This window comes from Pelobates fuscus, chromosome 10 (assembly GCF_036172605.1).
Source record: "Pelobates fuscus isolate aPelFus1 chromosome 10, aPelFus1.pri, whole genome shotgun sequence".
Lineage (NCBI taxonomy): Eukaryota > Metazoa > Chordata > Amphibia > Anura > Pelobatidae > Pelobates > Pelobates fuscus.
This window is the reverse complement of record NC_086326.1, coordinates 48,569,629-48,594,774: the sequence shown is the minus strand read 5'-3', so window position 1 is coordinate 48,594,774 and position 25,146 is coordinate 48,569,629. Positions and strand designations below refer to the sequence as shown.

General features: G+C 41.1%; 1 protein-coding gene across 1 annotated transcript in view; it reads left to right on the top strand.

Annotated features, from left to right (window-relative positions):
- Nucleotides 1-6,782: 6,782 nt before the first annotated feature.
- The window catches only part of GLRX3 (glutaredoxin 3), a 34,229-nt gene continuing 15,865 nt past the window's right edge, over nt 6,783-25,146 (top strand). The window contains exons 1-4 of the mRNA XM_063435019.1: nt 6,783-6,921; nt 11,587-11,695; nt 18,759-18,833; nt 22,249-22,450. Coding sequence (XP_063291089.1) covers nt 6,851-6,921; nt 11,587-11,695; nt 18,759-18,833; nt 22,249-22,450 — 457 coding nt within the window. The 5' untranslated portion in view covers nt 6,783-6,850. The remainder of the gene's footprint in view (nt 6,922-11,586; nt 11,696-18,758; nt 18,834-22,248; nt 22,451-25,146) is intronic.

Here is a 25,146-nt window from a genome sequence, read left to right as displayed (position 1 = left end):
CAGTGGCCGAGCTACTATCACCTTGTCTATTGTTGTTACTGCAAATCCTGCATAGCGGATCCCTTCTTTCACATAACTACTGCCGTCGGTATAATATTGAACATCGGGGTTCTGGATGGGAAAATCACGAAGATCTGGTCTACTTGAGAATACTTCATCCATTACTTCCAAACAATCATGTTGACTTTCAGTAGGTTGTGGCAAAAGGGTAGCTGGATTTAAGGTATTTACAGTCTCTAAATGCACTCTTGGGTTTTCACACAACATTGCTTGATACTTGGTCATACGGCTATTACTAAACCAATGATTTCCTTTGTAATCCAACAACGTCTGTACTGCATGTGGGACTCGTACATAAAGTTCTTGACCCAGAGTGAGTTTATCGGCTTCAGCTACTAGCAGGGCGGCTGCAGCTACGGCTCTTAGACAAGGTGGAAGTCCGCTGGCCACTGCATCCAATTGCTTAGACATGTAGGCAACAGGTCTTTGCCATGATCCCAAGTACTGTGTCAATACTCCCACAGCCATTCTTCTTTGCTCATGTACATACAGGTAGAATGGTCGTGTGTGATCAGGTAGACCTAATGCTGGGGCACTCATCAAAGCCTTCTTCACATCTTCAAATGCCGTTTGCTGTTCTTGAGTCCATAAGAAGGGGTCGTGCTCTGTACCTTTGATAGCTGCGTACAGAGGTTTTGCCAGTATCGCGTAGCTGGGAATCCATATCCTACAGAAGCCTGCTGCCCCCAAGAATTCTCGCACTTGTCTTCTATTCTTGGGTATCGGTATTTGGCACACAGCTTCTTTTCTCTCTGGCCCCATAATTCTTTGACCTTCAGAGATATGGAATCCCAGATATTTGACAGTTGGCAAACACAACTGAGCCTTCTTTCTAGACACCTTGTATCCTGCCTTCCAGAGAATGTGTAGTAGATCGTGCGTTGCTTGCTGACAGATTTCTTTTGTAACTGCTGCTATCAACAAGTCATCTACATACTGTAACAATACACACTCTCCTGGGATGGACTCGAAATCCAGTAGATCTTGACTTAGAGCTGAACCAAATAGGGTAGGTGAATTTTTAAACCCTTGGGGCAGTCTTGTCCAGGTCATTTGGCGTTTTGAGCCCGTTACAGCGTTCTCCCATTGGAAAGCGAAAATACATTGACTTTCTGCGGCAATTCGGAGGCAAAAGAAGGCATCTTTGAGGTCTAAGACTGTAAAGTAAGTAGCCCCGCCCGGAATTAAAGCAAGCAGGTTATATGGATTGGGTACAACTGGATGTATACTAACAACCGCATCATTGACTGCTCTCAAGTCCTGCACAGGTCGATACTCATCTGTACCGGGCTTTTGAACAGGCAGCAATGGGGTGTTCCAGGGGGAAGTACAGAATTTTAGGATACCATACCGTATGAACTTATCCAGATAAGATTGGATGTTCTTCTTAGCCTTCTGCGGGATGTGGTATTGTCTTAGGCTCACTGGATAAACCCCAAGTTTTAGTTCAATTTTAATAGGTGGAATATTGCGGGCCAGTCCTGGTGGGTTGTTCTCTGCCCAAACTCCTGGTATGTTGAATAAGGACTCATCACTCCTAGGGTTTTGGCTAGTCAATGCTGTATAAAGTCGCCACTCTTCTTCCTTTGGTACGGATAATGTCATAATACCTGAAGGTCCATTAAACTTTAAGGATGTTGTTCCATTTGGTAGGAACGTAATCTGCGCTTGTAATTTTGATAGCATATCACGTCCCAGCAATTGGACTGGACATTCAGGCATATAAAGGAATTGATGTTTTACTACGTGGCCTCCCAATGTACAGAGTCGACTTTTAAGAACCGGTTTTTCAGCACTTCTTCCAGTTGCTCCTATTACAGTAATAGTCCTTCCAGATGGAGGAGCAACTAGATTAGTCACCACTGAATGTTCAGCACCAGTGTCGATCATGAACGCACTCCTTTTTCCCCCTATTGATACATCGACCATAGGCTCTGCTCGACCAAGGGGGATGGAGCCCGGTCGGTATCAATAGTCCTCCATGACCGTGTCAGCCAATCCTACAAAGTCCCTGCCTTCTCTATCGCGGGACCTTTGCGCTGCTGGGATATACCTATCTTCCCTAACACTTCCTCTGTTCCCATTGCTCCCTCTATTACCATTACTCCCTCCGGGGCCTCCTCTACCTCTCGCTCTGCCTCTAAAGTTTCCGTAACCTGCCCTGGGTTGGTCTCTCTCGTACTGCTCTCTTTGTGGACATTCGTTCCTCCAATGCCCTTCTTCCTTGCAATACGCGCACTGATTCCTACTCAAAGGCTCCCTACTCCATCTACTATCGCCTCTATCTGGGCCCCGTCTATCTACGCCTGCGATCGCTACCGCTAGCATGTCTGCCTTTCTACGCATCTTGCGCTCTTCCTCTTTCTTACTTTCGGTTTCCCTATTCATATATACCTTATTCGCTACCTCCATTAGTTGGGTGATGGACATACCTGCAAACCCTTCTAACTTCTGTAGCTTGCGCTTAATATCTCCGTAAGCTTGGCTGACAAAGGCGGAGTTCACCATTCGGGAATTATCTGCGTCTTCCGGATTAAAGGGGGTATACAAGCGGTATGCCTCCAATAATCGGTCATAAAAGACACTGGGAGCTTCATCACTTTTCTGAATCACCTCAACTGTCTTCGACATATTAATGGCTTTCTTTCCTCCGGCTTTCATGCCAGCAATTATAGCGTCTCTATAGGCTCTGAGTTGAACCATATCAGCACCATTTACATTCCAATCGGGATCGGTGTTGGGATAATGTGTTGCGGCCCATGCTGATGGATTGGCTTGGTTTAAAGTACGGGCTTTATCCTCTAGCGCTTTAATGGCCGCTTGATTAATTCTTGTCCTTTCCTCATTGTTGAACAAAGTCATTAATAACTGCTGGCAATCAGCCCATGTCGGGTTATGTGTCTGTACTATTGAGGTGAACAGATCAGTCATAGCTTGTGGTTTCTCAGTATACGAGGAATTGTGGGTCTTCCAATTTAAGAGATCGGTTGTCGTGAACGGGACATATACGAAGACTGGGTCAGCATGTGCCATTTGGCCTGCGGCATCGATATAGGCTGACCCAGGATTCAGACGAAGAGGCATCTGATAGTGTTTTAATTGTTGGGTACCGGTCAGTTGTCGGGTTTGTATGGGGCTACGTGGAGGGGCGTCAGTTATGGGTTCCAGTCGGGGAGAAATAGGGTATGGGGATGTGGGAGCTTGGTTTTGGGAAAAGGTTGTAAATAAAACACTTCGAGTCGAGCTAGAAGAAGCTTGACCGGAAGTCTGAAGTGGCGCCAAATCAGGATATTCGGATCTAATGGGGGTTGGCTCTGATTCCGGAAGGGGAGATTTAGTACGAGAGGGGGTGGATTCTGTACTGGAGGAGGAAGCGGAAGTGGATGAGGGTAATGAGGGAAGGGTTGCAGGACTTCCTGCATTTGCGTCACTTCCTCTTAACGGAAAGTAAGGGGGCGGCAAAGGGATCTCGGACTCAGGGGGCGTGTCCAAAATGGGCCTAACACCAGTCCTAGTGGACAAACAAGTCCTAGCTACCATGAGGCGACATTGCTCCTCGTGGCATGTCTGAAGCCATTTTGGCGAGTCATTTACGGCCTGTCTCCAACAATCAATATAAGGAAACTGGCCGTAAAGTTCAGGCCTACCCGATACAGCCACGTGTAAGCGCTGTACCAGAGTTGGATCCAAACTGCCACGTGGCGGCCATGTCGCAACCAAAGTAGGCCACTCCCTAGTACACAAAGAGACCAAACGTACAGGAGACATTTTAACCCCAAAATCACAAGTTTTGAATCCCTTTTTAAAATTCTTCACCATACAACCTAAGGGATCCGGAATCGTTGACTGCGACGCGCCCATACTTATCAATGGAACGTCGTTGACAACGAATACTATGCACGCGTACTATTCAACAGTCACACCCGTTTCCTCTGGCAACAGCACCACGTGGTACAGTTACCAAGTGAAACGTATACAATAACACAATAAACACTCAGGGAATTCCCGTACACACACAGCTGTTACACCAGTCACTAGATAATCAATATTATGCCCTTTGGCGAAACTATACAGTCACCCACGCTATAATTCTCTATATACGAATTACCCGTCTATAACACACCCCAGTAACATCGTCTTTTACAAATAGCGGTTACAGTACGGTTAGCATAGGTCAAAGCACAAGTTAAGGTCACAATACAATTATTAGTGGTTATGGTGTTAAACATGCAATGGACGACAATGATTAGTACTTATATACAGTGTCAGTAAATATACAGGGTTATGGTACCGTGCACTATAATACAGCAACACACTATTAACACTCTCGCTAGACGGCTGAGCTCGCGCTATCTAACAAGATATACACTTTACTAAACAATCTTTATCACATTTACAATTCCCAACTAAACTATTGGCCAGTACCTTGATGGACTACCTAAAACTATATACACCCGTTTTGGTTAGCCACACTGCCCAAGCACCACATATAGCGAGCTAGAGGACCGAATTTACACAGGCGCCTCTTAGTCGATTACTATCAAAAATCTAGTGGGTTCCAAATTTACACGCCTTCCCACTTAGCCAAGATAGGTTGAGAGCTAGCGAACCGAATTTACACAGGCGCCGCTTAGTCTCCCGGTCCCTCCGACCTAGCGAACGTAATATACACCCTAGAACGCTAGTCTAGACAAGACACCGGTGTCCGGCTAGGGCTATTTACACAGGACCCCGCCTGACTAACCAAATCAAACGGTCTGACTAAAGAGCGTTCGATTGAGCGGTGCGCCTTCGCTCCTTCCCTCCGACAGAGGGGGCAGATTCCATACACAAATAACCCCTTATGGGCCTACCGCACAATCGGTATACCCCTAGTGGGTCTGCCGTCTAAAACAGCAGTTGTCTTACCTCCTCGTTCCTGAACCTGAGTTCACACTCATTGACGGGGACACCCCAGCACTTCTCACGTAGAGGCCGATGATCTCCTGGACAACAGACCAGTGGCGCCGAGACGAAGGGAGGTCCACGCAGAAGTTCAGGGGTGCAGCCGTAGAGAACGTGGGCAAAGATAGACCGTCTCACGCCTCTGCCTCTCAGCTACCGTTGAACGATGAGCTTCCCGGCCAATGCACCAAATGATACCGGAGAAACTGACGGAAGCGAAGCACAGAGAGATGGACACAGGTTTCTTCAGGAAGGAAGAGATTCTTTATTGGATCACCGATCGGGACTCAGAGGGACTAGCGTCACCAAAATACCACAAGTTCTGAGCCCCGGACAATAGTGCAGGCTCCTTATATAGGCACATAACTCCTCCCATATTAAGCTCCACCCGCACATTCTCTTGACCAATCAATACAAGTAAGAATTAACTTCCTGCTTGACCGCATGGCTTGTCCAGCACAATGGAGGAGGGGAATACTACATCCTGTATTCTTGCACATGCTCCGTACACTACTGATCGTATCTTGCCTCGTGCAACCAACTGATCGATACGTCAGCATATGCACGTACACATGCCACGTGGTAATCTCGGCCTACTAAATTTATTTTTACCGAGATTCCACCACAATAGGACAGTGCAACTTTAATCATACATATGAGGCTGTTGCAGGCTATTACCGGGCAGGAGATTATAACTTCTAAAGTAAACACACTGTGCAATATGGGAACCTAGAGATGTCGGCTCTTTTTCAGGAAGTGTTAGTCACGGGCAGAAGAAGTGTTGCTAGAGCTACATAAACAAAGTGATTGAACTCTTAAATGGCAGAGAACTGGGCAGTGAAACTGCAGGGGCATGATCTATACCAGGGGTCCTCAAACTCTGGCCCCAGAAATGTTGCTGAACTACAACTCCCATGATTCTTTGAATTACATAGATAGCCAGAAAATCATGGGAGGTGTAGTTCAGCAACATCTGGGGGGCTGGAGTTTGAGGACCCCTGATCTATGCTATACACCAAAATCACTTAAATAAGCTAAAGCTGATTTAGTGCTTACAGTGTCCCAAATCCACTCATTAGGCATTGTGGGTAACCAAATTAAAAACATCTGGTAATATAAGCGGAATGTGTAAACAACTGCTCAAAGTAAGTTAGGGCTTGCAAAATATCTTTAAAAAAACAAAACCTGGACTGCTATAAAACAAAATTTACACAAATAATGAAAAGTAACATTTTGAAAATAAAATTATACCCGTGAAATAATTTTAAAAAAAGTATTACTCAAAAATGTTTACTTTTCATTGCTTACCGAGAGAGAGAGAGAGAGAGTGTATATATATATATATTTGTATATATATATATATATATATATTTTTATATATATATATATATATATATATATATATATATATAAAACTGTATAAAAATATTTCTATTTCATTATTATAACATAATTTATAACCTTTGTTTTTTATTTTTGTGTAAACTTTGTATTTACATCTGTTTCATTTTATTTATTTATTTTATATTATTTTACAAACAGCTACTTCTTAAACAGGCTATCTTAATAGATTGACCACTGAGATAAAAAATAAAATAAAATAAAAAAACATTCCTTGCTAATTTCTACTTTATAATCTACTTATGTTGCTGTGCTTAGTGCGCGTTTTATTCTCAGCGAGTAAATTTGTCCCACTGCGCTCCCGTACAATCGATTTCTCCGCGCTCTGTTCGTCAGGTCTGGAGTCATGGCTTGCGGAAGTGTCAGTGACACCTAATCGCGCGCCCGCACTGATCGAACGCAGATCGACTAGCTCGGCGCTAGATTCCTCATTGCTCCAGGCAACATGGCGGCGGCGGTGGTGGTAGAGGCCGGCTCTCCCAGTCAGTTTGAGGAGCTGCTGCAGAAAGCTGGAAAGTACGTGACAGCTGAGTGTCTCCCAGAGCTTCAGTGACCATACTGCCCTCCTTGTATTGCTCCTGGCTAGGTGTGCTGCTGGAGGGGCAGAGCAGGGTCACCATGGGGGAATGAGGCCATTGCTGTGACATTCTCCTAGGGCAGGAGTGGGCAACCTGTGATACCCAGGTATTATGGACTATATCTCCAATGGTGTTTTGACAGCATGGTGGCTATAAGAGCATTATGGGAGATGTAGTCCACCACATATTGAGTGCCAAAGGTTGCTTTTCCCTGTCCAGAAGGGGCATCATCCCAATTTAGCTGATGGCTCTCACATTCTCCAAATCTTTATACATATTTAGGTTTCTTAAACCCTTGGTTCTCTCCCTGTCAGTCTTCAAAGAAAGCGCAAATAGTCCAGAATGTGTCTGTGTTCTCATTGGAAATTACTTGGGAAATGCTTAAATAACTGGACTGTTTGTACGCCTTATAGGAAACACAGTTATAATCAGATATACATGTATTTTGTACAGTTTGCGATGGTTAACCTACACTTAGCAGGTTAATCATGTATTATTATAAATGATATTCATGGAATATTGACTTTCTAGCACGGGTAGGCAACCTTCGGCACTCCAGATGGTGTGGGACTACATCTCCCTTAATGCGCTTACAGCCATAATGCTAGCAAAGCATACTAATACTGATTAATACCTAATACTGATCCTCCTCTCTCACTCTCCCTTCAAGTCAGTGATATCCACATAAGTCCATCCCTACAAGCGCGCTGTCTTGGCGTCATACTTGACTCTGGTCTCACCTTTGAGTCTCACATCCAGTTTGTTGCCAAGTCCTGTAGGTTCCAACTCAAAAACATAGCCCGCATCCGCCCCTTTCTTACGCAAGATGCTACCAAGGAGCTTGTCCATGCTCTAGTAATTTCCCGCATGGATTACTGTAACCCTCTCCTGATTGGTCTCCCCAAAAGCCGTACTGCCCCGCTACAGTCTGTAATGAATGCTGCAGCTAGACTGATTTTCCTATCCAGTCGGTCCTCTCACACCTCGCCCCTCTGCCAGTCCTTACATTGGCTCCCTGTATCCTATAGGAGTCAATTCAAAGTGCTAACCCATACATTTAAAGCACTGAACAATTCCAGCCCCTCTTATATCTCTTCACTGATCCAGAGGTATGCCCCTCCTCGTACCCTCCGCTCTGCCCGCGACCACCTCCTGACCGCTGCTCGCACCCGTACGGCCAACTCACGCTTGCAGGACTTCTCACGGGCGGCTCCTCTCCTATGGAATAACTTGCCTACTGCCATCAGACTCTCCCCTAGTCTTCAATCATTTAAGAAGGGCCTTAAATCCCATCTCTTCAGGAAAGCGTATGGCCTCCCAGAGTAATCTCTCCCTTACATACCTGTCCCTATGGGATAGTGCTTTGCTCTCTCCTCCAGCTCTGCTTCACTCCTACTTGATATTTCCTATCCTAATGTTTCTAATACCCCACCTCCTATAGACTGTAAGCTCATTTGAGCAGGGTCCTCTTCAACCTATTATTCCTGTAAGTTTTCTTGTAATTGTCTTATTTATTGTTACATCCCCCCCCTCTCAAAATATTGTAAAGCGCTACGGAATCTGTTGGCGCTATATAAATGGCAATAATAATAATAATAATGTAGTCTCACAACATGTGGAGTGCCGAAGGTTGCCTACACCTGCGTCTAGGCTATATTAAATTAATTGCAGCCCTACAGGATGCATTAAGTATTTCTAAGTATCCTTTAGTAAAGGTTTAATATAAGAGCCTACTAAGTCGTGTCTATTGATTTTTCTGCCTTAGACAATGGTATTGCTTGAGATGTATTATGATTATTAAGTAAAGATTTTTATCTCTATGGAATACTCATTTTGCAGGGTATGGTAACAGTGCCGTTCTAAAGTGTTTACTGTGTATGAAGTTCCCTTTTACCATCCCCTGTTTATTTGCTTAAAGGGATACTATATGTGCCAGGAATACAACTTTGTAGGCAGGTCCTTCTGCCTCCCTCAAAAAATCTGTTATAGTTATCATTTCTGTGTCATTAATGGATTTCTTGGCTTCTGTGTTGCTGTATACCATGGCTCAAATTTACACTCTCCTATGGGCAGTGGCATTTTAACTGGTCTGGGACGAGTTAAGATTTTTTTGCAGCCACAAGTAGTTGCTGGAAGGGTGGGAAGATAGGATGACATTTCTGATTCCTGAATACTCCAAACATATGACTTGCATCTGCACAGAACTATAATTTAGGTATAGTGATCAAGTGCTCTGCCGATAATGTTGATAATGTCAGAATTTTAACTTGAGACATGCATCATAGTCATGAGACCGAAAGGAGTTATGCTGATCAATACTTATTGATGAACAGCTCCTCTAGTAGGCAAATGTGATGAAGCTTTAAAATAAGTTCCAGTCGTGGAAATTTGTTATTTGTAGATCGTATGCAAATACAGATTGTCTTGCACATGTAGCATTAACATCAGTGTACAACCTTATTGTCACTAAATGACTAGGATAACCCATCAGGGATGTTAAAGGAACACTATAGCGTTAGGAACACAAATATGTATTCCCCACGCTATAGAGCAGTGACTAGGGCCCTGCTCTGTGGGGAATAAAGGGTTAATTAACCATTTATTTGCTTACCTTTAAAGGATCACTATAGTGTCAGGAAAACAAAGCGGTTTTCTTGACACTATAGTGCCCTGAGGCTGCCCCCACCTTCAGGGTCCCCCTCCTTAAAACCCCTTCAGCAGCTTACCTTATTCCAGCGCTCTCGGCGCTGGTGACCTCTCCTCCCCTGCCGACATCAGCTCCCCCGTCTGACGTCAGCGGAGCCGAAAGCGCATGCGCGGCAAGTGCCGCGCGTGCATTCAAGCTGTCAATAGGAAAGCATTACTCAATGCTCCAGCGCCGGGCTCCCTCTGCAGTGGTAACCTCTCCTCCATCGACGTCGGATCCCGAGTGGAGCCAAATGCGCATGCGCGTCCAGAGGCGCGCAAGCGCGTCCAGAGGCGCGCAAGCGCAAGCGCGTCCAGAGGCGCGCAAGCGCGTCCAGAGGCGCGCAAGCGCGTCCAGAGGCGCGCCTGCGCGTCCAGAGGCGCGCCTGCGCGTCCAGAGGCGCGCATGCGCGTCCAGAGGCGCGCATGCGCGTCCAGAGGCGCGCATGCGCGTCCAGAGGCGCGCATGCGCTCAAACCTGCCCATAGGAAAGCATTACTCAATGCTTTCCTATGGGGATCTTTTTTGACGCTGGACTCCGTGAGGACGTCCAGCGTCAAATAAGTGCGATTTACTCCGTGTAAATTACGGAAGCGGCCTCTAGTGGCTGTCAGGGAGACAGCCACTAGAAGCTGGATTAACCCTGCAATTCTCTGTTTTCAGCTGCAGGGTTAAAACTAGGGGGACCTGACACCCAGACCACTTCATTGAGCTGAAGTGGCCTGGGTGCCTATGGTGGTCCTTTAAGGACTGGAATGTTGTGATCACATACACTGCCACTAGTCCTAAAAGGGTTTAAGGTACATTTCAAGCCCACTGTAGTGGATAAAGTGTCGTGAGTGCCCAGCACACTCTCAGGGTAAGTAGTCAAACAGTTTGATAACTTACCTGTGGTCTTCCGGGCACCATTTCCCTCCTGCAAGGAGCTTTTGTTCGTTCCACTCAGCTAAGGTCGGCTGTGTTGGTCCAGCTTATTTGTCAGGAGCGGCTGGTGGTGCCTGGTGAACCCAGGTAAGTTGTCAAACCATTCATAAATGGTTTAAAACAGAAATAGGCGAATTGTAAAAAAATCTTCTGGCGTGGATAATGTACATTCTGTGAATATCTGCCATCTATAATCAAAAGTGGGGTTACTGTTTTTTATTTATCGCTTTATGAAGACACTTGTTTGGTTGAAGTAACCCTTTAATTTGTTGTATTATATTGTTTAAGTCTTTGTAATTTTGGGGGGACAAAAAGTGTAGAAGCTGTACCATTATCCATATACCCTCATTCCAGAAAAAAGACAGAATTTGCAAAACATTTTTGGATTTATTTGAAAAAAAAATTTCAGCCTGCAAAAAATACCACACATTAATGATGCCAAAACCCAGAAATGTATTAATGCTTTGTTGGTGTTGTGTCCCTTTAAATGTTTGTATTTCTTAGTCTTTGAAAACTGACTGACTGAAAGTGGCTTTATTACTTTTCAGTATTTTGTGAAATAGAATCTTTCTGAAATATTCATGACTGTGATTTACATTTTTTTAAATTAAACCACAATCAAACAAGATCATAAGACAAAACTACGGATAACTTTTTGTCTAATGGGTGAAGTTAATTATTTCGCCATCAACATTTGTCAGTTCCCACAGCAGCTGCTAGACTGACTTTTTCTCATGCATTGTAAGAGTTGGTTTATAGATAATGCTGTCTAGGAATAATGCATTGACGTGACCTCCTGGAAGATAATGCACCCCAGGAGCTATTCAAATTACCCGCAAAATGGCAAAGCTACTTTAAGCACAAGTAGAAAACAATATAGAGAACTGCTAGGTTTACATTTCTTTCAAATGTACAAAGAAAATATAATAAAATATCAATTTAAATCATGTTTTTATTTCTCTCTCTCTCTTTTTTTTCTTCTTTATATTCTTAGTTCACTCTTAGTTGTGCATTTCTGGGCACCATGGGCTCCACAATGCTCCCAAATGAACGAAGTGATGGAAGAATTGGCAAAGGACCAGCCTCAAGTCACATTTGTACGGGTATGGAAACATGCTAACATTGATTATTTAATCAACTCTTAATGGAAGCCTAAGGGAAGTTTATCCTCCGTGTAAAAACATATTTTATAAGCAATCTTGCCATTACAGGGACCCTCCACTACCCAAATACAAAACTAAAAATCAATGTTTAGTAGATATACCCAAATGAAAACGTGCATGCATTTAATAAAGCATTTTTTTTCATTGTGGATGTATCTAAATTTTGCTTGCAAAAGCTGCAGTTCAGTGTTGGGTTTCTCCCTTTGCAAGCCCTTTCCTTCTTTCACAAACCAGACTTTCTGTAGCTTACAGACACTCCAATGCAGCTCAATTAGAAGTCTTTGCAAGGCAGGTGTTCTAAGCAATTGCTGACTCTTGAGTTTAACTCCACTGAGCTAAACAAACCAGGAAGTAACAGAACCTGTATTCTTGAATGCCTGGGGTTATTTTATAAACGTTTTACATTTCTATTGAAATCTGCACTTCTTATAAAATTAAGAAAAAAGAGGACACACTATTCACTAATAAAGCTCTTCAGCAAGCTAAAGTGCTATAGTGGTCTGGAGTGTCAATTTAAATGACAGTTTTATCTCAAACGAGTTAAGGCCAAATATGATGTTTAGCTAGAAGTCACATGTGATGTGGCATATGTATGTGCCTGTCAGGCACAGATAAGTTTTTGTTCTCTTGGAGTGAGAGAGAGGGAGGCACACAATGACCGATGAAGTTAGACAATCACACAGTGAGAAACAAGCAAGCATACGGTGTGTTATATGTACATATTTAGATTTAGTGCTAGATAGATACACTGAGAAAGGCAGACTGAGTTCACTGAAATAAACATGAAGTGAAGTAGAGAAACACATGCAGGTAACAAGGAGAAAAGTAAAGAAATTAGAGAATTTGGAAGAGAAAAGTTGTTTTGGAGCAATGGCTGTCATGTAGTGAGAAAGTAAGGTCATAGGGTAGGAGGAATTATGCAGAAGGCAGTGGGAGAGTAATCAATCAAGGTAACCTGACTGTCAATAGTCCCACAGTCTAGACAATATAGCTTAGTATATCAGCTCTAAATAATAGACAGGGCTGTTGAATTTGTATTGCCCAATGCCCGGGACATGTAGTTCATGGCTGGTACCATAAGGACATGGCCGGGGCTGAGAGCATGTGGTCTACACACCCCTATTTGTATTAAGGGTCATAATAGTAAGGGCAGCTGCGTGTTAAAGGGACCATGCCCCTTGTGCTGACTGTCAGATTTCCACATTCTTTTTCCAATATTCTGGTTCACTGGGAGTTACAGAATTGAGACTGAATAGTAATATGGCTGCTACAGTTTCTACACAGGCAGTCAGTAATTAGGGAGAAATTATCCATGATGCTACTATGCAGTTTATCACACTGATCAAGGGATATATTTTCTTCATTCTTGACTGGCAGGGAGAAAAATGTTACAATTTTATTTACACAAGATCTGCTAGCTACAGCAAGGTAATGGATTCTCATACTGATAATCTGTAGTGTTGGAAGATGAGTTCTTTAATTGTGCAGAATTAACCACTTAAGGACACATGACGGAAATATTCTGCTATGATTCCCTTTTATTACAGAAGTTGTGTCCTTAAAGGGAAACTCCAGTGCCAGGAAAACGATCCGTTTTCCTGGCACTGGAGGGTCCCTCTCCCTCCCACCCCCCAATCCCCAGTTGCTGAAGGGGTGAAAACCCCTTCAGTGACTTACCAGGGGCAGCGACAGGTCCCACGTCGCTGCTTCCTCCTCCCCCGCCGCTCCTCCTTCTACTTACGTCGGCCGGTGGGCGAGACTGATCTCGCCCGCCGGCCGAGGAGACCTAATGCGCATGCGCGGCAATGCCGCGCATGCGCATTAGCGCACCCCATAGGAAAGCATTGAAAATTAATTTCAATGCTTCCCTATGGGGAGTAGAGCGACGCTGGAGGTCCTCACACAGCGTGAGGACGTCCAGCGACGCTCTAGCACAGAAAACCTGTGCTATGAAGCAGGAAGTCCCTCTAGTGGCTGTCTAATAGACAGCCACTAGGGGAGGACTTAACCCTGCAAGGTAATTATTGCAGTTTAAAAAAAAACTGCAATAATTACACTTGCAGGGTTAAGGGTAGTGGGAGTTGGCACCCAGACCACTCCAATGAGCCGAAGTGGTCTGGGTGCCTGGAGTGTCCCTTTAACCCCTTAAGGACACATGACGTGTGTGACACGTCATGATTCCCTTTTATTCCGGAAGTTTGGTCCTTAAGGGGTTAAGGAGTTTATTTGAAACACGCTAAAATAGGTCCCTACTCATTTAAAGGGACACTCTAAGCGCCAAAACCATCACATCTTAATGTAGTGATATCGGTGTATAGATGCTGCTTCTTTACTAGGACCGTGTAAGGCATTGTTCTGAGAAATGATAACTGTCCAAAACATGCCTCCAGTGATTGTCAGACAGCCAGTAGAACATCTTCTACTCTCCTCCTTTCATCCTACAATTTTCAAAGGATTTTTCACATTTATTGTCATCTATTATAATTCTTCTCCTAAAGAAACATCTGATTAAGAACCCATTAGATTGATGGATCATGGAGATTGCTGCACATACAGCGTGTGTCCTCAGTGCTTTTCTATGAGAAGCATCTGATTCGACAATGTAATCAGAATCAACCTCACTGTAGGTGTATTGGGTGCTGTGAAGAGTTTGTCCAGCTGTTGGAAAGCTCTATTGCCAAACTGAAATGTTGCTCAGTCCTTTGCAAATAAAGTCTGCTTTGGACTTTAGTTTTATAGCAATTAAAAAAAAAAAAAATGAACCAAGGGAGAACAAAGCTAATTAAAGAGATTCTATAGTGTTAGGAATACAAATATGCATTCCTGACACTATAGAGCCCTCTGGTCCCCCCTCTCCTTCAGGGTTAAAAAACCCTTTAGTCACTTAATCGATTCCAGCACCAATGTCCCTCAGCACTGGGTTGGAGCTCCGCCTCCTCTAACCTCATCTGAGGGGGGGGAAGTCGCAGTCGCATTAGGTACTCCCCATAGGAAAGCATTGATTAGATGCTTTCCTATGAGGATTTTACTGACACTGGATGTCTCCATGCTGAGTCCTTTATCCACCAGTAAGTGCCTGTAGTGATGTCTTATTGACAGCCACTAGAGACAGTCTTTGTTCTGCAATGTAATTATTGCAGTTTCTCAAAAATTGCAGTGATTTACATTGCAGGACTAAGGGGGACAGGGACACTGCACCCAGACTACTTCAGTGAGATTAAGTGGTCTGGGTGACTATAGTTTCCCTTTAAATTCAAAGTAGCAAATGCAATTTAAATAATAATAAAAAATGAAAAAATATATATATTTTTTTTGTGTGTTCCTTAAAACATGTCTTCATACTCTCTCCCCGATTTCTCCAGCCAGTAAAAGCTTGTCACATTCTGGTTGCCAGAGTAACGCTCAGCAGTGTGACAGCTGCTTCTTCTGGTTGGTGAGAATAGCGGTATGACCTAAATGATCACTAACTGCTTCTGTAATACAACTCCCTGATTTCATTATATCAGTAAAGGAGCTTTAGCGCTTGGTGTGCTAATGCAGATAATCATCTAACCAGCTACATGACTCCATGTACCTGCATTTGCAGCCTTTCAGAAATTAAGAAATGACAAAGAAAACCTCCCTTCCTTCTCCCTCCCCAAAAAGAACTCTTTAGTAACAAATGTTGCAGGACTGTTACAAAAAAAACCAAGCATTTACTTCATGTAATAGTCCTCAAACATTGTGGTCTGTTCATTGCCAAATACACAGTACCACAATGTCTTTAAAGGAGCAGCCAACATGAATTTTTTTTTTTTGCTCATGTGGGCTCTGTGAGTCACAGTCAGGGCAGGTATGACTAGGGCTACAGAAACAGTCATTTCACTTTTAAATGGCAGTGAAATAGCAGAGACATGCTCCATACCAGAGGAAGGCAACTCTTCGGCACTCTAGATGAATGGAAAAACTCAAAAGTTGTGTTTGTCTTAATTATTCCATTTGGATTTAATTCACAAAAAAGTTTATTGAATAACCCTTTCATTGTGCAGCGCTCTAGGCAGGAACTCCAAACTGAAATTATTTTGTCAGGACAAGTAGATCGGGCCTTTTTAGTTTCTTGGACAAGTAGATTTAAAAAAACAAAACCCTAAACCTTGTTTTTTTTGTTTTTTAAATATAAATTTTATATAATTTATTTTTTAATTCTATGAAGAAGTGGCTGAATAAACCTTGGGATATTATGCTGTTTTGACACATACTCAGTTTGTAAAATCTGCAGTCACTGTGCAATATGTCTGTGAAGAAAAAAAACAAAAAAACTTAATACAAGCTTTCACACTGACGTGATAAACTACCATCTTGTGTCTACTTAAAGAAAGCAAAAAACCTATGTTTCAGTATTTTTGAGCTGATTAACTGCTGTTGCACACATAGGCATAAAATATCAAATTGCACTTAAAAACAATATATAATTATTTGTGTCTCCTCTGCTTATCAAAATAAATACAAATCCAAGGCATGTTGGGATGCTTTTAAACTCAAATAGAACTCATTATTGGGTGTGTTTATCCACAATTTATACATTATTTTATTTTTTATTTTGTTCATTTTTTCAAAGTAAATCCTATATGACATTTAAAAAGAAATACAGTTTTTCTAATAATATGCATTAAAGCTGTGAACAGAGATATGGTTGGCCTCCAGTAGGAAGGGGGGAAACGAAAAGCAAAACCACTCCAGTACTCAAAGGGTTAAAGTACATTGATCTAAGTCCCATAGCTTTTTTTCTTTTTTTATAAATCACTGGCTGATGTGCACCATATCTGGGAATGAAATAGTCTACAATACTCAATGCCATGTAGATCAGGTGATTTTATTAAGCTTTTCTTTTATAATTTTATTTTTATTTTTTATTAATCTTGAATTTGTGTTGTTTGTGGCAATTGCAGTAATGTAACAGCCTTTCTTCCATATAACCACATAAATGCTGGTTGCTAACTAGTTAGCCTTATACCTCAACTATGGCTTTTTAGAAACTCTTCTAGACCAGTTGGACCTGTGCATCATTGCTTTTGCATCCATTAACTTATGAGGATATGATCTGTAATAAGAAATCAGGAGTATCAGGGCTAAACATTTTCAGTAGCCATTGGCTAGTGAAAAATCTGGTGAATGTGCCATTTGCCCTCAATGCCTGCAGTAAGTTTTACGGCCTGGCTAGTAGTATAGGACATGAAATTTTAAGCTCTGTAATATTTCCATTGGCCCCTAATATGCCAGTCTTTGTAATATTCCTAATTGAGAAATAATGCCCTGCCGCTGCCCTACAGTAACTATTCAGACCGTTTTAATACAGTTTGACAAGTTACCAGAGTGCTCATGGCCGTAGCCATTTCTTCCATTCTTCTCTTGCTGGAAAATCCGGTTGTCTCTACATAGCTACGCATGGCAAATTTGTTAGAACTGGAGTACTTTTTATTTACATGTGAGAATTGTGTAATGATGCCCTTCTTAGATTTATAGATTAATGCAGCACAGTGTAAGTCCAATTTTCTAGGTGTTGCTGAATAAATATAGTAACAGCTGGCTAAACATTGCCAACTATCACAGCATAGAGATATTTTCCAACAGGGTAAGAGATCAACTTTATTGTAGCAATTGAATACAAACAAGAAGTCACACATAGCCATTTCACTAATTTTCTAGCTACTCAATACAATGTTTTTCTGCATTACATGCAAAGATGCACTTGTGTTTAGGAACTTTGCTCAAATGTTTGCCCACTAGGTTTGTGTGATGGCTACAAGTGTTTTTTTTTTAACTGATTATAATAAAGAACGGTCGAAAAGCTCCTCCATGTTGTGATATTCGGCATTTTACGATTTCTGGCTCCCACTATGAGGAAGGATAAGCAGCAATGGGTGTCTGCTAACTGGGACACGGCTACAATACCGGATAGAGAATGCTGTTTCACTGCTACAAACTTTAACTGTGGATACAGATATTTGGTTTTGGTATCCAGTTATGACATTGCCTATGCTTAGTGCTATCTTCATGGACATGGTTAAGATACGAAGTTGTATCTAGGTATCAACAACCATGTACAATTTTGTTCCAAATAAAATAACACCTATAACAACATAATTATTATTTTTTTTTTAAAATAATCTGTGACCATTTCTGCAAATCACATAATTTTAGTATAATGAAATCATGTGTACCTTTAAATACCTGTGCCAACTAAAACTTTTATTTGTATGTGTAGTGGTAGTACGATTATTTAGGGGTAGCTGCAGAAAAATCTTTACTTGAACTTGGATTTTCTTGAAAACCTATGACTTCACTGTATAGAAATGCGTACATTAATCATCATTGCCTGTTTTCCTTGACTGACTAATTTCAACTGTCTATCATTTGTCTTTAAAAATTGCTTAGCGTTATTGCTCTAACTAGACCCTTGCCTGGTATCCAGCTGCCGAGCAAGGGTTAAGTGTAAAATTTCCCGGACATCAATAGTTTATTGAAGAAATACTCCTTTTTTTTGCTTCATAATTTGCAGAGAGCTGCAAATGTCAGTCTTGATGTACTGCCTCTCGAAATTAGTCAATAGAGCAAACAGCTAGAATTGCTGTGGGCAGAAAATAAGCACTGTAATCATGACATAACTGGGGTCAGTGATTTATGGATTTCAATATAGTGGTAGCTGCATATGATTGAAAATTTACTAGGTCACTAGTGCACCAAAAATTTTATTTGCAGCCTCCAGGCATCTTTTGAAATGTGCAACAAAATAAGAACCCTTGAACCTGTTTTGTCATAGTGCAAGCTCAGTGGATGACAGGGCAGCCCAGTGAGTCTCATTTAAATGCAAATGACTTGCAAACTTTTGCATTGAACTCCTTTTAAACATGCCAAGTATCCCTGCGAGGCTTTTATAAACATAAGCCATAAAAAGGACATGAAAATAAAATGACTGAAACATTACAATCTACCCACCCCCCCCTTTTTCCTTCTTATTTTGAAGCTTGAAGCAGAAGCCGTTCCAGAAGTGTCGGAAAAGTATGAAATTACCTCTGTGCCAACATTTTTGTTTTTTAAGGTAAGAAACAGATTGTAAAGAGAAACAATGTTTTCTATATTTTTTTATGAGCCATACTGCAGTACATGTAAACAGTAGTCATTATTCTTTGGTGACGTAACCATTACACAGATGGTTGTGGAAAAAAAGGTAATTCACAAATGCCATCATGTTTTGTAATGAAGTCAAAAGAATTTATAAACAAGCATGTGTAAATTTAATCAGTAAAATAGAACGGTTGGTTGTATTTAAAAAGCGTATCCGCCTATTCGGTAACCCATGTAATCAATGGGGAGGGGTAGAGTTAAGTGATTTATTTTTACTTTGCTTTTGATATCTAATTTTCTTTGCTTGTATCATTTTCCTTTAAATCTTTTACCTAAGCATTACATATTCTTTTCTCTTGTACTGATTGCAATCCAGTTGGTACCTATGTTAATTCCAGGTTAGAGCATTCCATGTGACGATTTAAATTTTAGTTTGTCTGCGAATGGCTGATATTTTGCCAAAAGTTCTAGTATATGTAGCAAGAAAACATGAAGTTTAGAACTCTGCTTCCTCTCTCTGCTTTTAACTTGATCATTAATGGCTCTTTTCCTCCCTCTAATGGCCATGCTGAAGGATTTTCTATTTTTCCTTTTCTTAGACATTTTGTACATGTTTAATTTATGTTTTTAATCGATATGGTTTTTTTAAATTTATTTATTTTATTATTTTTTTATTTTTCCATCTTGACCAGGGTAGTTTGATAACATAAGCAAACATGGCTTGTGCAAAAGCCTATTAATTTCCAACATATTTGAACACTGTTATACACATGATCGCTCAATGCGTATCCCACAAAACATTAGTAGTAGGCTTGTCTAGCTACTCGTCAAGGGTTTTTCCATTTATTAGACATAACATAACATACTTCCTGTGTGCTCATCTCGTCGTTAACATTACACAATTGGTACAATGCAGTAGGGGTGCATACTGTAGCGAGATTTCTCATTCCCCTTGCGTTCCCTTTATGTTGCATCCCCGTTTAATAAGACAAGCTCTTGTTACAACAGGACGGTGCACTTTTTGTGGTTATTGTTTATCACACTGTGCAGTAGCGGGTGGTGTCCTACATTATTTAGCACAATGTAGCTAATATTATTGTATGGTAAAGGTTTTGGTCGGGAGGGAACTCGTCGCCCGTCCCTTGTGTAGTGTACCCGGACCGGCCCGGGGTCGTCCAATTTGCTAATTATGTAAGGTTCGGTTCCCGGGCTCCACCACGATATTATGAATCAAGAAAAAAGTAAAAGAGCATAGAGTAGAAGAAAGTATAGAGGGTTAGCTAGAGAAAAGTGAGGGGGAGGGAAGAGTGGTGTGGTTATGCGTCAGTCCCGTGCAGTGTGGCCTTATGTGAGGTTTCCTCTGAGGGGTCCTTATGTAGCTCCTACCCCTGTCTCACGGGGGTCGGGTGGATGTCATTTCGTCAGAGAGATCGCTGTTCTGCCATGGGTCCCACAATTTGTCGAAGCTGGTCATGGTCCCTCTTAGTCGGGCGGTCAAGTTGTCCATTAGATATACCTCTTTTATGTTGGATATGACCCTCCGAATTGGTGGCATTTGTATTTGTAGCCAAGTCTGCGCTATCGCTCTCCTGGCGGCTAGAGTGATCTTATGGATCAGTTTCTGTTCTCTCCTTGTCCAGTCATCTAAAGATCTACTAAGCAAGCATGTTCAGGGGTTTAAGTTGGGCGCTCTATGAAAAATTATTTTAATCAGGTTATATATCTTTGTCCAAAAGGATTGCGCTTGGGGGCATTCCCACCACATGTGAATGTATGTCCCCCTAAGGCCGCATCCCCTCCAACAGGTATCAGTTGGTGTTTGTTTCATGCAATGCAGTTTGTCCGGTGTGGTGTACCATCTAAGCATCGTTTTATATGCCTGTTCTTGAAGGGATACGCAGATGGACACTGAATTGTTTGCTTCCCAGATTTCTCTCCACTCTAGTACCTCCCCCAGATCTCTTTCCCAGGCGTCTGTGTATGCTCGGGTTCCCCATTCCTCCGTTTCTGAACATATGTGTGTGTATAGGTTGGTGATTAGGCCTTGTTGTGCGGTTTCTTTAATACACATCCTCTCAAAGAAGGTCTGTGGTCTCCTAGCTGCCTGTTGCACTAGTGGTTGCTGTACGTAGTCTCTAATTTGCATATACCTGAAGAAATCGGTAGGGGTAAGATGCGCTAGTTGTTTTAGGTGGTCAAATGTGAATCGATCTGTTTTTAAAGTGTTTTTTTTTTTTTTTTAAACCTTAATTCTGTGTTTAGTCTAACTGCGTCTTCTTTGTCCTGTGCTTTAGAATGTTTTGGTGCTTTGGAAATAATAGCATGATTGCCTCTGTGCAATTTCAATAACAGAGCTGTATGGTCCTGTTTACCCATTTTACTGTAGCAATATCATGCAATCCATTGAACTTTGTGTAAGGCATATCATAGCTTTGTGTAAGGCTTTCAGGTACTTCTTTCTGGCTTACCTATGTATGTATTAGATGGTTTAGGCCAAGACTTGCAGATAAGGACAAAAGGCTTGGATAGGTTTATATGGATTCCTTCAATGCTCATGCTGTTTTAGACAAAGCTGTTACAATCTGCCGGACTTGAAATGCGTCAGAACCAGAAACCTCCCTCTTTAAACATCCAAATGTAACCATGAGTTTAAGGCAAGAAGTCTGTTCATCATCATGATACGAAATTAGTTGATTTATTAACTTTATGGTGACCAAAAGGTGTTTGGACAGGCTTCTGTTAATTTTAACCTTGTCAAAGACTGTGCTAGTGTGCGTGCCATTACTTTGACTTGTGGAAGTAATAAGCATATGTTCATATGCACTTTAAATGTAACTGTCTGTTTTTTAAAACTTGCATCAAATTGTTCTGTCTTTCTATTTTTGTGTTTCTCTCATTCTTGTTACTATTCATATCCAGGTCCTGATTTAATAATCCTCGTCTTCAAAACTCTTCCTAATTATGCCCAAAATAATCTGCTTCTCCTGTTTATTTGTGTAATGGAAAATAATCATTGTGCAACTCTGGTGATAAAGAATTTGGCTGAACATAGCTGCCAAGTAACATAAATTTTATGGATTTATACTTTCATCTTATTACATCTTCTGTTATGTGCAAAACACTCTCCCTACACAACGCACAATAATTTCTGCCCTGAATTAATGTCTACAAATTCTGCTTGAACACCATTCTGTATAATCACAAACCGATCGCGGAAGTAGTACTGCATTTTAAATTCTGACTTGTGACAAGATATTGTACTTTACTGTAAACTGTGAAATTTACAGTACATGAAAATTTGTTACCATGTCAGGTCCATTTAATCCTTTAAAAATAGATTATTCCAAACGAGGTAAAAAAAAATAAATAAAAAATGTTTCTTCCTTTAGAACTCCCAGAAGATAGACCGATTAGATGGGGCCCATGCACCTGAGTTGACGAAGCGGGTCCAGCGCCACGCAGCAAGCGCTTCTTTTACCTCTGCCCCTGAAAGTGCTGCAAAAGAAGACATCACCGTCCGACTGAAGAAGCTAATCAATGCAGCCCCTTGTATGTTATTCATGAAGGGATCTGCTCAGGAGCCAAGATGTGGTATGTATGCTGTTATATAGGGGCAGCCACAAAGGTAAATCTCCAGTTGTTATGGAAGTACATCCATGATGCTTTGTAATCCTTAAATCTGAAAAAAGCATAATGGAAGTTGTAGTGCTTCAATAACTGGAGCTATGCTTGTTGGCCATCTCTGCTCTTTAAAAATAATTAACTGCATTTGCCATTTTGGCATTTTACAGAGAAGAACATTAAATTTATTTAAAGTGACACTCCACTGTACAAATACAAAATCATTCAAAATCACTATTTGCTAGATATACCCCAAATGAAACCTTGCATGCATTTAATTATACGTATTTTCATCTGGATTATAGCTACAAACGGCTTGCAAAACCTGCAGATCTATTGTCTGAAGCCTTTGCAAGCCCTCTCCTTGTAACCCAGTCCAGACTTTCTATGGCTGTCCAATCACAGACTTCCCAATGCAGCTCGATGAGAAGTCTTTGCAAGGCACTTGCTCTGTGCAATCGCGGCCTCTTGAGTTTAACTCCACTAAGCTAACCAAACCAGGAAATAACAAGAACTGTTGTCTCCTTGAAAGCCAAGGGGGGTGTAACCAGGTTTTTTTTAATTTTAATAAAAGTGTAAATTTTTATTTAACCCCTTAAGGACCAAACTTCTGAAATAAAAGGGAATCATGACATGTCACACATGTCATGTGTCCTTAAGGGGTTAAAGGAACACTATAGTCACCTAAATTACTTTAGCTAAATAAAGCAGTTTTAGTGTATAGGTCATTCCCCTGCAATTTCACTGCTCAATTCACTGTCATTTAGGAGTTAAATCACTTTGTTTCTGTTTATGCAGCCCTAGCCACACCTCCCCTGGCTATGATTGACAGAGCCTGCATGAAAATAAAAACTGGTTTCACTTTCAAACAGATGTAATTTACCTTAAATAATTGTATCTCAATCTCTAAATTGAACTTTAATCACATACAGGAGGCTCTTGCAGGGTCTAGCAAGCTATTAACATAGCAGGGGATAAGAAAATCTTAATTAAACAGAACTTGCAATAAAGAAAGCCTAAATAGGGCTCTCTTTACAGGAAGTGTTTATGGAAGGCTGTGCAAGTCACATGCAGGGAGGTGTGACTAGGGTTCATAAACAAAGGGATTTAACTCCTAAATGGCAGAGGATTGAGCAGTGAGACTGCAGGGGCATGTTCTATACACCAAAACTGCTTCATTAAGCTAAAGTTGTTCAGGTGACTATAGTGTCCCTTTAAATCTGCACTTTTTGTAAAATGAAAGAAATGGGTCACACTCCTAGGGGTCTGGAGTGTCCCTTTAATACTGAATCTTTAAGCTTAGAGCTGTATTGCAGTTGTATTGCTTCCATCAAATGGACCATGTCCTCACACATTTGTAGATGCCTGGTCAACTGTTATTCACTAAGGGCTATAAAAAAATTGAGGTTTAATGCATTCTGTATTAACAGAAATTTTCATATAATGCTAGATAAGAAGTATGATTGCCATGTTAGGAAAAAAAAATATAAAATCTACTTTATTTGTATTTCTCTAAAAAAATAAAAAAAGTGGGTATAGATTGGTGTAACATTGTTTTAAGTTAGCTATTTATAACCAGCACTACAAAGACCGATAAAGCAGCTAGCTTCCACCAACTTGTCACTTGTTTTACGATGAGTCGGCTTACTATGGACATGCAGAATCTTGAAATAACAATGGGTATTACTGAAAGCCAACTTTTTAAGTATTTTAAATAATTTGACTCGGATTTTCTCAATTTCATTTTGCACCAGTTTTTCCACTGATGCTGTTAGTTTTCTTATGTTGCTGACAACATAACAAAGTAGTAGAAATAATTTTAACTCCATCTGCTTTTTTGCTCATTAACACTATGGTCAAGTATGGCAAGCACTGCAGCTTTTCTTCATGCTCCATCCTGAAACTAATCAAATGTCAAATGGAGCACTTCTAAGCAATTAATTGAAAGGGATGTGTGAGTCTGTATATCTATATATTTAGCCTATATATTTCTGCCTGCTATTTCAGTGGACAGTTCATGTTTTAGAGTCTCTACATAGAGGTTGATGTCATCCAAGCAATTGCTCCCTATAATGTATGGAAAACAATGCATGGATCACCTCGAAATCTGGAGGCCTAAATCTTAGGCAGAACTGGGACACACATGCCTGTTCGTCTGAGATTAAGGAGAGTCACAATTGTGATCGGCACCTGCTGCAATCGACTTCAACTAAAAACCCACTAATCTCAGGCAGCGCATTGGTCGTCTATTTTTTTTTTTGTATGTTTTTTTCCCCCTCTCTCCACGAGCCCTCAGTGACATTTAATTTCCCATAATTCAGTATTTATCGTCTTTTATCATTGTTTTTATATATATATATATATATATATATATATATAACGAAAGTTCTGCACAAGAACTGAAACGTTGATACTTTGTGGCAGTTGCTGAATAAAAGCGAAGTTATTTTTTTCACCATACTTTTTGAAGTCCCATGAGTGCTATTTTCTGTTCTATTATATTTGCTAACAAGCACCGGGCTCTATTTTATTACAACAGGAGTGCAACTATTTGGACATTTTACACATATTATATATATATATATATATATATATATATATATATATATATATATATATATATATATATATATATATATATATATATATATATATATATATGTATG